The 15,583-nt window shown below is 41.5% G+C and overlaps 1 protein-coding gene across 1 annotated transcript in view; it reads right to left on the bottom strand.

The window, feature by feature from the left end:
- The window catches only part of AGBL3 (AGBL carboxypeptidase 3), a 143,510-nt gene that overhangs the window by 27,635 nt on the left and 100,292 nt on the right, over positions 1–15,583 (bottom strand). Inside the window, exons 16-19 of the mRNA XM_063447552.1 lie at positions 6,641–6,694; positions 4,252–4,306; positions 2,542–2,715; positions 160–208 (exon numbers count right to left, since the gene is read on the bottom strand). Of these exons, the coding sequence (XP_063303622.1) occupies positions 160–208; positions 2,542–2,715; positions 4,252–4,306; positions 6,641–6,694 (332 nt within the window). The remainder of the gene's footprint in view (positions 1–159; positions 209–2,541; positions 2,716–4,251; positions 4,307–6,640; positions 6,695–15,583) is intronic.

Raw genomic sequence — 15,583 nt, 5'->3', positions numbered from 1 at the left:
TGGAAACAACTCATTCCAGCAACTGACAGTAAGTATTAAAAGTTTTTATAAAGGACTTTGTAATTAGTTTTGCTGGTTCTCAAAATAAACTGAAGGCCAGCTTTCATAATGACACACATTTAAAATGATAATAAAGAATGTACAATTCAATCAACATACCTTGGATGTTTTGCTTGACTGTGCAATAAAGGCGAACATTCTATTTTCCCTAAATGGAATAAATAAATCAGAAATTGTTAAGAGCAAAGAAGGACTATGATGTACTAAACAACTAAGACAAGGGAGCGAGGTCACTGCAGTGCCAAAACAATATATATACAATTCACCTAGTGCAGCCAAAGTGTATAAGGCTGCTATGGACCATCTTGATGTGGAAGCTTACTTCACAAATTAGTAGTGGCAAGAGAGAGTGAGTGGAAAGATTTATGAGAAAAGCTGTAAAGAACATAGAAAAGATTTTTTGAGCATTTCTGAGCAATCTAACAACTGAAACCACTGCATATTAATCTGGTGATCTGAGTAAATAAATGCTGTCCCTGCATTGTGACAAATGAAGTATTGCTGTTTATGAGAAATGGCAATGTTTACATTTGTCAGTTAATGTGTTTCTAGTGGCTGTCAATCAGACATCCTTAGAGGCACTCCTGGTTAAGACAGTAAAACATCTCCAGCTTTTATGTTTGGCCTTATGACAACACCAAACACAGTATGGTCTCCCCATTGAGAAGCATTGTAAACAGTCAGGTAGCTCAGTGGATCAACAAGGTGTTACCAAGCATATTAACTATTATAACCTTTAAAATAATGTGACTGAAGTGGTCGCATGGTACTGAAGCTCCTGTAGGAAATATATTTATAGTACTTTAAACTGGGCTTAACTACTCTTCATTGGCAGAAATTAGGCTCTTCTACATGAGATGCACAAAGCTTAAACCTTATGACTCCTGCCTGCAGCTGACAGGCACAGACTTTGCAGGACTTCACTGCGGCCTACTGCTGGAATCGAGGACGGGGAGGCGGACGATCCTAGGCCTTGATTTGCAGTCTGCTTGTCTTGCACCCTGTCCCCCCTCTCCCCCCTTGGGACCGGTGGGGGACATCCCGGTCCCCACTGGTGTGTCTAAGAGGTCATACCTCCAAAATCTACAGCCACCCGGTCAGCTGAAGGGCCGAAGCCTGGCAATCAAAATGGCTGCTCCACCGAGTCTTGCAGAAACAGAAATCTCTCTGCAGACGCGCACGCATGTAGACAGGTTCCTCATGGCATTTGACTATATATGTGAGCGCTTTTGGGCAAAGCTCAAGGATGGGAGACCTACCCACGCTCTTGCCGCCCCAGCCGAAGCCCCCCTGAGCCATCCCGTGCGCAGAAGTCGCAAGCCTCCACGCTCCCCAAGGGATCCAGGAGGAGGCGCGTGAAACCATTGCGGCGGCCAACCATCACCACCCGCACTGACCTTCCTGCCTACCGCAACTCACATCACTTATGGCAAAGCGAACCCCTCCACCCGCAGTACAACCAGCCTCATAGGGAGGCATATACTCCAAGCCACATGACCAGAGAAGCAGAGATACCAAAACATCGACCCCCAGCTATCACAGAAAGACACATACCACAGGACTGGTTGGCTGTCTGGAGCGGATGGGGCAGCCTCCTGGGAATAGCTGACAAAGGGGACAGATGGGACTCTCTTGGCATCGGCTGAGGGGTCCACAAGACTCTCCAGTACTCTAGCAGTTATCTCACTGATTGCATAAGTACCATGTTAGCTGCAGCCCTGATACTTACGTCTTTCTTTGCTTTGACTACAAAAATCACTCTACCTACCCAGTGGAATATTCTTCTTGTTATCTCATATAGCTCTATCCTACACCTCCTCTTACTCTCTACTCGTTCAATCTCACAGAATGGTGCTCATCCTGTCTTCATATGTTTACTCTTCATTAATTTAAAATATGCACAGTTATTCATGCCAAACAATTGCCTTTATACTTCTATCGAAACACTGGCAACAGCTGTTGTGGCATAGCTAGCTTATATGTAATATAACCTGTCATTAAATATGCGTTATAATACAGCCAGTTAGAATAACCAGACCGCTGTTACATGACTCCATATTGAACTATTGACCATTCTGTTTATTGTTCAGCTTGATTTACTTTTAAAAGTTGTGCAGTTACTTCATATACCATGTCAAAACTATATCTAACCTGTAACATGAATCGCTTGCTACTTCTGTTGTGGTATTCGTAAGTCTATATGTAACCACATGCATAAACAAAAATAAAGAATTTATAAAAAATTATGTGATCATGGCAAGAGTTGTGCCAACCCTTCATTCAATGCAATGACAACAGTGTGCTTTAAAATATACTCAAACATTATCAAGAGCATTTAGAGAGATCTGCACATACACATGGAAACTGTGAGCCGCAGGGTTGGAATGAGAACAGTGGTTTGGATTATCAGTATTAATTCAAACATTCTAATATATACATTTACATTTATATATGTGTAAAACTGTTTGTATGATGTACAACCTGGATCATCTGCTGTTTTCTCTTCTCCCGACCAATAGCCACACTTAATATAAGAGTTATTACCAGTGCCTAGTTCAACATTATAGTAACAACAATGCTGAGACACGCTACTAAGAGGGAATCTTTCGGACATGAAACTTCTGAATAGAGGTACTGGCTTCTTCCATTGGACTCCTAATGGAAAGAAAACGATTACATTTCAAACCAACTGGGTATGTACAAACACATTGTACTCTTAAGGTGCACCTAAGGATTATGAACACAAGAGTACCTTATTCTCTTAATGTTTAAGGGAAATTGAAGATCTGTAGGTTTAAAACTTTAACATATTTTTCAAGGTGGATCTTAGCACTTGCATACTAAACATAATTAATAATACAAAATAATAAACATGAAACAGGTTTAGAACATTTTAAGAAGTATTCTTGTAGTTTAGGGTTACCCGAAGAACCACAGTGAAAACCATGAGGTACAGTGTTGCATTGAACGATTTAACCCCTTAAGGTGAGCAAGTGCCAGGGACCTCCTGGTACCATAACCCTTAATTTGATGAAGTTGTTATGGTGCATGGAGTGTTCCTTTAAATCCTGCAAGTTGGGGCCTCCATGGATCAGATTTGTTGTTCTACCACATCCTACAGATGCTCAATCGGATCGAGATCTGGGGAATTAGGACTTTAAAGCAACTCTTGAACTCTTTGTCATGTGCCTTAAACCATTCCTAAACATTTCTTGCAATGTGACAGGGTGCAGTCTCCTTCTGAAAAAGGCCATTGCCATCAGGGACCACCCTTGCCATGAAGGGGTGTACACAACAACTCTAGATAGAGTAGGTGGTACATCTACTTTAATGCCAGGACCCAAGATTGTCATGGGCACTCTGACTGACCTGTAGCTACGCAGCAAAGTGTGATGTACTGTGTGTTCTGACACCTACCATAACCAGCATTAAGTTTTAGAACAATTTAAGCTACAGTAGCTCTTCTGTGTGTTCGGGTCAGACGGGCTAGCCTTTGCTTTGCACATGCATCAATGAGCCTTGGGCGCCCAGGACTGTGAAGCTGGTCCTTCTTTGCACCACTTTTGGTAGGTACTCTAATATCACAAATATAACCGTACTAACCACTGTATAACAAGAACACCCCACAAAACCTGCCATTTTGTAGATCTGATCCAGTTGTCTAGCCATCACTGTTTGGCTCAGATCTTTTCACTTGCCCATTTTTCCTGCTCCCAACACATGAAATTCAAAAACTGGCTGTTCACTTGCTGTCGAATATATCCCCGCTCGACAGGTACCAGTGTAACAATCTAATCAATGTTATTCACTTCAACTGTCAGTGGTTTTTATGTTGATCAATGTATATCTTTAGAAATAAATCATAAGACATATAAAGCACTCATCTTTTATCTCTCTAAATAGGTTAGAGAATGTCATTATTACACTGTTGGAAACAGACTGGGTGTATAGAAATGTAACCCATACTGCATCAATACATCTCTTTTTTTCTAACCTTTGGTGCTGCAGTTGTGGACGACTATGTGCCCAAAACTATTAAGCTCAATCCGCAGAGAGACATACGATAGGAAGTCTAGATGCATTCAGTGCCAAATGTTAAGCAACGCTGCTTAGATTCTTTTGTGTCTACAGGACTTAAATATACTCGGTAAAATAAAATATAATTTGGGAACTTGCTGATTATTCACTTACCATCAAATTTCTCTGCAATTTCCATTATGTTTTCTTTCCTAAGTTCTGAGTGAGACTAAATCAAACCAAAGTAAAAACAAACAAACAGAATATCCGTTATTTTGAGAGTATTACTGTTTGCAGTGATCAACAGAATAAAAACTCTGTATGATAGCATTCAGGCAGTGAAAACACACATTTTATTTACTGTGAATGAACTTGCACGTGTATGTAAATGTAGGGTTTTAAAATGTGAAGAATGATCTGAACTTGTTTATATTAAGTAGGGTACTGCTGATAAGACCAAAGGTTATCTAGATAACTTGATATGAAATTATATTGAGTATCAGGGATATGAGACATGCACAGTCCTTCCTTGAACATGCTGAATTTAGATTAACTACCAAGCAGAATAGAGACAGATTGGCCTATGTTATTACCTTTTTATGTGCTAAACCAAAAATGGTCTTCTGATTTGGCCTGCTAGACTTACTGTAGGCCAAGTCTACCCAAACACCATCCAATTCTATATACGGGTTCTGCAGATGGAGAAGACTATGTGGTAGCGTAAAAGGTTACTGCAACACTTTATTTTCTGTTTAATTCCCTTATTGGGTACTAGTTAATTAGTTCTGTCTTTACTGTTTAAAATTCTGTAAACTAAAGTTTTAATATACCTGATATCCAGGGACATAGAGAAGCATTGATTGGATCATTTAAGCAGCTCAGAATGCATATGCACGCCCTGAACCAGTGAGGCCACGGACAGAGTGGGGGTGGACAGAGGAAGGGAGAGAGGGCTTGATTAAATAAAATCAGATTCATAACAAAATGTAGAGAGGCAAGCAGGACTATAGAGAGGCAAGGAAACTCAGGGAGGTCTAAAATAAGGCAGAGAGGGAGAGGAGATGGATGTTTCCCCTTTCATATGCACTCCCAGTACTGCTTGCAAAGGAGATGCTTACTACGCCAACACGCTGCAAGAGAGATAAATTAGATCGGCTTATAACTGCAGAGATTTCAAAAAAGTAGTCAATCAGGCAGCCAGAACTCTCTGAGCAAAATTAATTTAGGCAGCCCAGAACAAAGAGTGCATTCAGTGGGGGCACATCACACGCATAACTTGGACTGAGCTCTCTTCTTGTCTGCAGATATCTGCACACAGTGTAATTCACAATTCACTAAACAATTAAATCTACTGTGTGTAAATTGTAGGCTGCTATAAGTTTAGAGAACAGATTCACTCATCTTATGTTATCAGGAAAAATGCTCCTGGGCAGGGGTGTCAATAGTGTGGGATTGGGGAGGGGGCTAGAAACCATGAATGTGATGCCTTATAGCTTTGGATCTTTCATCACTGGTCTACTGCTTTTTATGTACACTCCCGTTAAATAGGACCAATCCGGGAGCAGAAGCAGTGCAGAGATAGAGATACAGGGAATATGACACTCCTTATATTCATATTCCCAGTATGTACCTGTCTGTATCTGTTTGTACCTCTCCATGCCTGTTGGGAGCATATATACCTGTCTGTGTCTGTGTGAGCCGGTCTGTGTCTGTCTATGCCTGTGTGCATCTCTATGTAGTTGTTTGTACCTATGTATGCCTGTCTGTATGTATGAGTCATTGCCCCGCTGTGCCTGCCTATGTCTGTGTGTGCCTTTCTGTGCATGTTTGTCTCAATCTGTGTCTTTGTAGGCCTGTCTGTGTGTATGTGACTTTTTGTGCACCGCTATGTGTCTGTAAGTAACTGGGAATGTGTCAAGAGTCGTGTAATAGGAGTGGAGTTTCTGGAGTTTTAGGAAGGGGGCTACCATATGATTTTTGGGCTCATGGTCCGGGTGTTTCCCATTCCTTGGGAATAAATTACTTGTTTCGTAATTCCTGGACAGTGGTTTATGGAATGAAGTAGATCCCAAAGACCAGAATGAGTGGCTCCTGATTAGTGAGATTCACCTTTGTGACGGAGCAGTTAAGTTTCTTCTGACATTTGTGAAGCTTCAGAAATCTATATAAATGGATATTTTTAAACTTTTGTTTTGCATTCTATAAGCATGATACATTTAATGCATTAAAAATAGATACATTTTTACCCCACTTTTTCTTAATTTTATATTAATTTGGCATTCTAACACAGGCCTATCGTCGATGACACCCCAAATTGCATGAGGTTTTATTCCAAGTACACATGAGCATAACAAAACAGGCACTACACTTGCACATCATGGGTGTGTTGGGATGGATTTTTTTGCAATTGTAGCATGACATAACTGGATCCAACCACATATGTAGGTTTATCTACCATGGCTCTTTTAATGCTGGTAACTATCTTTAATTGTATATAACAATTTGCAAATACAGTTAAGAAAACCTTTTAAATGGGTGTAAAATGTGAATTTGTTTTACCAACCTTTGTTGAAATTACTTCTCCATTGGAGTTAAACACAAGGTAGATCCTCGAGACCTTAGAACAAAAACATTTAAATTGATTAAAAATATTTATTATATTTAGACTTATTATATTAAACAATAGGGGTTGGCAAGACTTTTAGCAAGACTATTTTCCTACAGACCAAATACCATAGATGGAATTATACTATATTTAGCCAATTTTAAAGGGACACTGTACTTCCCAAATAAATTTTTTTTAAATCACTGTTAAGTGATATACTGCTAATGAAAACATGCATGCATTTAACCCCTTAAGGACTGAGCCAAATGTACACATTGTGATCAAAACAAAACATAAACAAAACCTGGCATTTGCGCTATATATCTGTAAAACCGTAATTCACCTCTTTCATATTAAATGTACCTACACTTATTATATATCATTTTATTAAGGGGAAACAGGGCTTTCATTTAACATCAAATAATTAGCTACAAAACATAATTTAATATGAATAAAATATAAAAAAATGGGAGAAAAGAAGATTTACATTTTTTTTTTTAGTTCCATGTGACATTTTAACTGTGAATGTCATAATACTGTTTGCTTTTACTGAAATAAAATACACATATTTGTATTCAGCGATGTCTCACGTGTAAAACAGTACCCCCTATGTACAGGTTTTATGGTGTTTTGGGAAGTTACAGGGTCAAATATAGCATGTTACATTTTTCAGTTTTTTCACATTGAAATACGCCAGATTGGTTACGTTGCTTTTGAGACCGTATGGTAGCCCAGGATTGAGAATTACCCCCTTGATGGCATACCATTTGCAATAGTAGACAACCCACGGTATTGCAAATGGGGTATGTCCAGTCTTTCATTCCTGGGCTACCATACGGTCTCAAAGGCAACGTAACCAATCTGGCAAAATATATATATGTGTGTATGTATATATATATATATATATATATATATATATATATATATATAAATAATTTTTTTCAATTATTTTTATTTATATATAGGTATCTATATAGTGGTATATACTTATGTTTATAGATATATATATTATTTCGTTCTATGTGTATTTTGATATCAATATATATATATTAATATCACAATACAGTTAGAACTAAATAACACATAATTATTTATTTTTAATAATTTTTTAATGTATTAAATTTTTTATATTATATATAACTTTATATATATATATATATATATATAATTAGAATTATATATATATTTAATCAATATCATTCTACGTGTATTTTAATATTAATATATATATATATATATATATATATATATATATAGATATAATTATATATATATTAATATTAAAATACACTTAGGCAGCGTATGTGTTTGAATGTGTAAATGTGTATATATATATATATATATATATATATATATATATATATAGGAAACATGGGGGGATGGTTGCACTCATATATATATATATACAAAACCTGGCATCTGAGTATATATTATGTAATTTTACTACGGCGTTTAGGACCGGGTCCCCAAGGCCAGCATAGAACGCCCACCGTCCTTAAGGGCGTAAATATGCATTTTTTTCATTGGAAGTATATCTAAAAAGAGTATGTTAAAGCTGCAGGTCTCTTGTCTGCAGCCTTTGCAAGCCCTTCCCCTGTAACCCAGCCCAACTTTATGTGGCTGTCCAATCACAGACTTCTCAATGCAGATCAATGAAAAGTCTTTGCAACACAGGTGCTCTGAGTAATTGCTTGCCTCTCGTTTTCAGCTACACTGAGCTTAACAACCAGTAACAGAACCAGTTGACAATCAAGAGGTGTAACAAGGTTTATTTATACAAGTGCCAATTTCTATTGAAATCTGCACTTTTTGTAAAATGAAAAAGGAAGATAGACATAAAGCACGTCGGCAAGTCCCTTTAATCATAATTGATATGGACAAATTATTTAGTTGAGGGTCCTATGAACCTTTGACTTAGGCTTGTCATACTGCTGTATCATTCTACTGCAATTTATGGCTTGGAACTCAACTAGATTGGGAAAGTGCTGGAAATCACATATAGGTTTTGTGACAGACCGCCTGGCACCCCGACCGGGTACCTCCGTCAATCGATGCTCCTAGTGCTTTCTGAGGGCTCAAAGCACTCCATCAGACACCATAAGCACTGCAGCCCCCACGAACCGCCGTTGCTTGGTTGGGGTCTCACTGTCCACCACCCACCCTAGACCCAAGACCAGGATCCAGCTCCCAGTGGGTAGACCTCTCCTCCTCCAGAGAGCGTACCAGGAACAGCTCTTAGAAGAGCTAGTGATTATAGTCAGGGGAGTATAGTGATTATAGCAATCCCCAGAGTGTAGTTCTCCAATCCCCCAAACATGAGCCAAGACTTCATGACGGGATAAAGCAGGTCTGTTTAATGGGAGCCACAGTTGGCCTTTTATGCAAGTCCCCATACAAGGGAACACCCACGTGGACCTTGTGGGGGACAGGATGGCAATTGTTACAAGCCAAAAATAATGCAGTACAGTAGGTGAGTCAGTGATTGTATCTGGTTCGGTAGATTGTTTCTACCAAATGGCGCTCCGTTCGTGCAGTTAGCTGGAGGTGGAAGTCCCAGCGGTGTTTGTGCCGTCGAGTGTCTGATTTTAGTTCCATGAACTCGACGACAAAACCCTGCTGAACACGTTCGACTAAACAAGATGGCCGCCGCCACCACGTGTTCGACTATACGAACGGCGACCACCCAGCCGTTCGTCAATTTGGCTACAGTTAACTACCAGTCTGGGAGGTAAATGGGCTGCACACTCCACTTTGTTCGGTTGTTTGTTCGGTAAACGAACACCATAGGCATAATCCATTTGGTAGTCCCATATACTGAACTGTAGAAGGGAAAAGGCACAAATAAAGCATTTCCCCAGTCCTGAATCCAGGTCTAATACATGGGCCATAATCCTGGGCAAGAGGCTGGCAAGCAGGCCCCTCCAAGTACCAGTGGCAAGGTTACTTTCACCACATGTGCAGTCACTAAAGTCTGCATTGTAGAAAATGAAATGCAAACTGCAAAATCAGAATAACATAGCTGGTTTGGAGACATAGTTCATCTCAGTTATAGGCATAGCATGGCTAATTTTGTTTAAATTTTTTCCATTCAGATTTAGTTTGCCTAATTTAGATAATAACCTTGAGCAAGGGTACAAAAACGTCTGAACCAAACTTCCTGTATTACACACAAAAAAGAAGAGTTTTGTATTCTCTTAACTAGTTGTAGTACATGCTTTATATATCAGATTGGAAATATAGTACATATTGGAACAGCAGTACATAGTTACATAGGCTGAATAGAGACATCCGTCCATCAAGTTCAGCCTTTCTCACATCTGTTTTTGCTGTTGATCCAAAAGAAAGCTAAAAAGCAACAAACTAGGAATGAATTTCTTCTTGATCCCAGAATGGAAGTCAGATCTCTCTTTGGATTAAATAGCTGTTAAATAGTATATCCCTGAATATTAGGTTTTTGCAAGTATTCACCCATTGCTGTTTAAAATCTATACAGACTCAGGAGGAACCTTAATTCTATTGACCTCCATCAGCTGTCAGCTGATATTGATTCACAACTGCTATCCATCCCTTCCCTCTCCTGTCCCTCCTGTCCCTCACTGGCCATCTCCACATATAACCCTCACCTCTGCCTTGAACGTTGCAGCCCCGCTCCAAACATGCACTTTGAGGAGTACACGCCCCAACCGTAGCATACTAAATCAACACGCAACCTGCAAAGATGCTCCCGTTGTGCCAGTGGCGTACACACGATCCATGGGGCCCCAGTGCGAAAATTGATCCGTAGGTCCCCCCCCCTCCGCTTACTCTGCGCGGCCCGGGGCCGCAACACATGGCCGGCACCTGGTCGCAGGGCTGTGACCCCTTCGACCGCGTATGTACGCCACTGCATGCAGATACATACACCTAAAGGACCACTATAGGCACTCAGATCACTTCAGCTCAATTAAGTGGTCTGGGTGCTAGGTCCCTCTAATTTTAACCCTGCAGCTGAAAACATAGAAACTGCTATGTTTCACTTAGGGTTAATCCAGCCTCTAGAAGCTGTCTCACTGACAACCACTAGAGGCGCTTCCTCGATTCTCACTGTGAAAATCACAGTGAGAAGACGCTGGACGTCCATAGGAAAGCATTAAGAGGCGGATCGGGGCAGAGAGATCCCCAGCGACAAGGGGGCCCGGCGCTGGAGAAAGGTAAGTGCTGAAGGGATTTTAACCACACACACACACTCTCATAAACAGACGCGTACACACTAGCTAACAGGCACACACATTTACTGACAGACACACACTCAGTGACAGACATACATACACACTCACTGACAGACAGACATAAACACTCACAAAGCATACACTCACACTGACAAACACACACTCACTAACAGACACCAAACAGACTCACTAACAGACACACACAAACTAACACGCTTAGTAAGAGACACACACAGTAGCACACACACTAACACAAACACACTGACCCTCACTAGCAGACACACTCAATAACACACAGACACACACACACACACACACACACAAACTAACACACAGTAACACACACACACACACAAAACTAACACACTAGCAGACACACACTCAATAACACACACAAACACACAACTAACACACACAGTAACACACACATTAACACACATATACACACACACTCATATTTTTTATTTTTTATTTAAACCCCTCAGTCTCCCTACCTTTGAGAGTGCTGAGGGGATTTCCTGGGGTCCAGTGGGGCTGCCTGGCGGCCGGTCCTGCAGGTGGCGAGGGAGCACTGATCCTCCTGTTCAGCTCCCTCACACGCCGCTTACTGATGCAGGAGTCGGAATGACATCATATTCCGGCTCTGGCACCAGTGCGCTGCGCGCGAGGGAGCTGGGCAGAGAGCGCTTAGGGGAAAATGCTCCGTTGCGTGCCCGCCCGGTGACAACATTGCCAGCCTCGGGGGGCCCCCAGGAAAAGAGGCCGGCAAACTGGCGTACATACCCAGTTGCAGCTGCGACCCCTGTGACCGCAGTATGTATGCCAGTGTGTACTGCTGAACGCTCCTGGAGGAAGTCTCGCAACTAGGCAGACTATCTCCAATATAGATTCATATTGTGTTCATACAGCGCAGCCCTTGCCAGACAGTCATACTTTTGCTCTCTCATTAGTTCATGCTCCTGTAATCCGAGGCATCTCTTTGACACCCTTAACTCTCTTCTTTGCCCTGCTGTGGCCACCCCCCAAACTAACCTTACAGACGATAGCTTTGCATGCTACTTTACCGACAAGATTGAACAGCTAAGAAAATAATTTTCCCCACCTTGCCGTTCTCTTTCTCAACCACACGTAGATCATACCTTTCCTACCCTTCAGACTTTTTCCCTGGCTACTGAACAAGAGGTGGCTTCTCCTTTCCTCTCGCCCCACAATTTGCCCACTCGATCCTGACCTTATCAGATCTCTCTCCCCCTGTCTTGTGCCTTCCTTAACACACATCTTCAACTGCTCTCTCTCTTCTGGCGTTGTCCTTGCTGACCTTAAACATGCCACTGTAGTACCTATCCTGAAAAAAAACATCTCTTGACCCGTCCTCCCCCTCTAACTATCATCCCATATCCCATCTCCCTTTTTCCTCAAAGCTTCTGGAAAGACTTTACCCGTGTCTTTACCCGTATGTCTCACTTCCTCAATTCCAACTCTATCCTTGATCCTCTTCAATCTGGCTTCCGCTCTACTAAGACTGCTCTTATCAAAGTTACTAACGACCTAATCACAGCTAAATCCAAAGTCCACTACTCCATACTAATTCTTCTTGACCTCTCTGCTGCCTTTGACACGGTTGATCATGCTCTCCTTCTTCAAACTCTTTAATCACTCGGTCTCTCTCTTGGCAAACTTATTTCCTCATTTGGATTCCACTACCACCTGTACGCTGATGACACCCATCTCTCCTCCCCGAACCTCTCCCCTGCTGTCCTGATACTTGTCACTGCTTGCCTTTCTTCCATCTCTGATTGGATGTTCTCCCTCTTTCTGAAACTCAATCTCTCTAAAACGGAGATCCTCGTCTTTCCTCCTTCTAATACAGATATTATCTTATCGGATCTTTCGCTCTCCCTTCAAGTTAGTGGTATCCACATAAGTCCATCTGTAACGGATCCACTATACTCTAGCTGAGTATATCTGTGCAGAATCTCTGAAATCCAAGTATAGCAGAAGGTGTAGTGATTATGAAGGGGTAAAACGATCTGTTTAATGGAGGCCACAGCTTGGCCTTTTATGCAAGTCCCCCAGCAATGTATACTCCCACAGAGACCTTGTGGGGAACAGGGACACAATTACAAGAACCAATCAACATACAGTTACAATGTAAAACACACCCACGTAAACAGTATAATCCCTCCTCTCTATCCTGGATATAATTGGGTTAAGTGGCCGTAGTAAACTTAATTATCTCCAGGTACAGAAAATGTTTCAAAGTTATAAAATGCACAAAACACTTTGAAATACATAAAATCATATTTCACATAACCGAACCGCCATAGTCTACATATCCCCATATATCTTGGACCTGAGCGCCCAATATATCCGAAAAGCACTCAGATCCCACGAACACAAGCAAATCGCCATGGGGTTAAAGGATTTGACCGACAGCTCTGAATAATTCTGTCCAGAAATAGTTCCCTGATTTTAGCTATAGGGATCGGTCTACAGGGAGTGCAGAATTATTAGGCAAATGAGTATTTTGACCACATCATCCTCTTTATGCATGTTGTCTTACTCCAAGCTGTATAGGCTCGAAAGCCTACTACCAATTAAGCATATTAGGTGATGTGCATCTCTGTAATGTGAAGGGGTGTGGTCTAATGACATCAACACCCTATATCAGGTGTGCATAATTATTAGGCAACTTCCTTTCCTTTGGCAAAATGGGTCAAAAGAAGGACTTGACAGGCTCAGAAAAGTCCAAAATAGTGAGATATCTTGCAGAGGGATGCAGCACTCTTAAAATTGCAAAGCTTCTGAAGCGTGATCATCGGACAATCAAGCGTTTCATTCAAAATAGTCAACAGGGTCGCAAGAAGCGTGTGGAGAAACCAAGGCGCAAAATAACTGCCCATGAACTGAGAAAAGTCAAGCGTGCAGCTGCCAAGATGCCACTTGCCACCAGTTTGGCCATATTTCAGAGCTGCAACATCACTGGAGTGCCCAAAAGCACAAGGTGTGCAATACTCAGAGACATGGCCAAGGTAAGAGGCTGAAAGACGGCCACCACTGAACAAGACACACAAGCTGAAACGTCAAGACTGGGCCAAGAAATATCTCAAGACTGATTTTTCTAAGGTTTTATGGACTGATGAAATGAGAGTGAGTCTTGATGGGCCAGATGGATGGGCCCGTGGCTGGATTGGTAAAGGGCAGAGAGCTCCAGTCCGACTCAGAAGCCAGCAAGGTGGAGGTGGAGTACTGGTTTGGGCTGGTATCATCAAAGATGAGCTTGTGGGGCCTTTTCGGGTTGAGGATGGAGTCAAGCTCAACTCCCAGTCCTACTGCCAGTTTCTGGAAGACACCTTCTTCAAGCAGTGGTACAGGAAGAAGTCTGCATCCTTCAAGAAAAACATGATTTTCATGCAGGACAATGCTCCATCACACGCGTCCAAGTACTCCACAGCGTGGCTGGCAAGAAAGGGTATAAAAGAAGAAAATCTAATGACATGGCCTCCTTGTTCACCTGATCTGAACCCCATTGAGAACCTGTGGTCCATCATCAAATGTGAGATTTACAAGGAGGGAAAACAGTACACCTCTCTGAACAGTGTCTGGGAGGCTGTGGTTGCTTCTGCACGCAATGTTGATGGTGAACAGATCAAAACACTGACAGAATCCATGGATGGCAGGCTTTTGAGTGTCCTTGCAAAGAAAGGTGGCTATATTGGTCACTGATTTGTTTTTGTTTTGTTTTTGAATGTCAGAAATGTATATTTGTGAATGTTGAGATGTTATATTGGTTTCACTGGTAAAAAAAAATAATTGAAATGGGTATATATTTGTTTTTTGTTAAGTTGCCTAATAATTATGCACAGTAATAGTCACCTGCACACACAGATATCCCCCTAAAATAGCTAAAACTAAAAACAAACTAAAAACTACTTCCAAAAATATTCAGCTTTGATATTAATGAGTTTTTTGGGTTCATTGAGAACATGGTTGTTGTTCAATAATAAAATTAATCCTCAAAAATACAACTTGCCTAATAATTCTGCACTCCCTGTAGATCGTGCGTTTTCATCCGAACGGAAAGTAGTGAAATCATCCAAAAAGGTGAATGACTCCCCTGGCTCATATTATAGTGGTGTTCGGTAGTTTTAGTCAAACAAACTGTCGAATCAGGTTCTCCAAGCTTGCCGCAGCCAGAAGCAGGCATTTGTGTGTTTTGACCGGTGTTCGGGTCGTCGAGTGGCCGCCTCAGAATTCCAGGCATTCGACGACCAAGTCCCGCTGCCTGCGTTCATGCGACAAGGTGGCCGCCGTTTTCTTCACCATGTGGCGTTCGGCTATACGAATGGTGGCCACACAAAGAGAACATTACATTCTTGTGGTTTCTTTCAACTTAATGAGCCAGGAGGGTGGTCGGTGTTCAGTGTTCAAATTAGTTTGGCAAAACAAAATAAGAAGGGACATAGCACCAAATGCTCGAACGGAATATAACAAGGGCACTGGTACACACAAAATAGGGGATTTTGTCACACTATCCATGCAAGCGCGCTGTCTTGGCATCATACTTGATTCTGGCCTCACCGTTGAGCCTCACATCCAGTATGTTGCCAAATCCTGTAGATTCCATCTTAAAACCATAGCCTGCATCCGCCCTTTTCTTACGCAAAATGCTACCATGGAGCTTGTCCATGCT

The sequence above is a fragment of the Pelobates fuscus genome, chromosome 3, assembly GCF_036172605.1.
Source record: "Pelobates fuscus isolate aPelFus1 chromosome 3, aPelFus1.pri, whole genome shotgun sequence".
In the NCBI taxonomy this organism is placed as follows: domain Eukaryota; kingdom Metazoa; phylum Chordata; class Amphibia; order Anura; family Pelobatidae; genus Pelobates; species Pelobates fuscus.
This window is presented reverse-complemented; position numbering and strand designations above follow the sequence as displayed.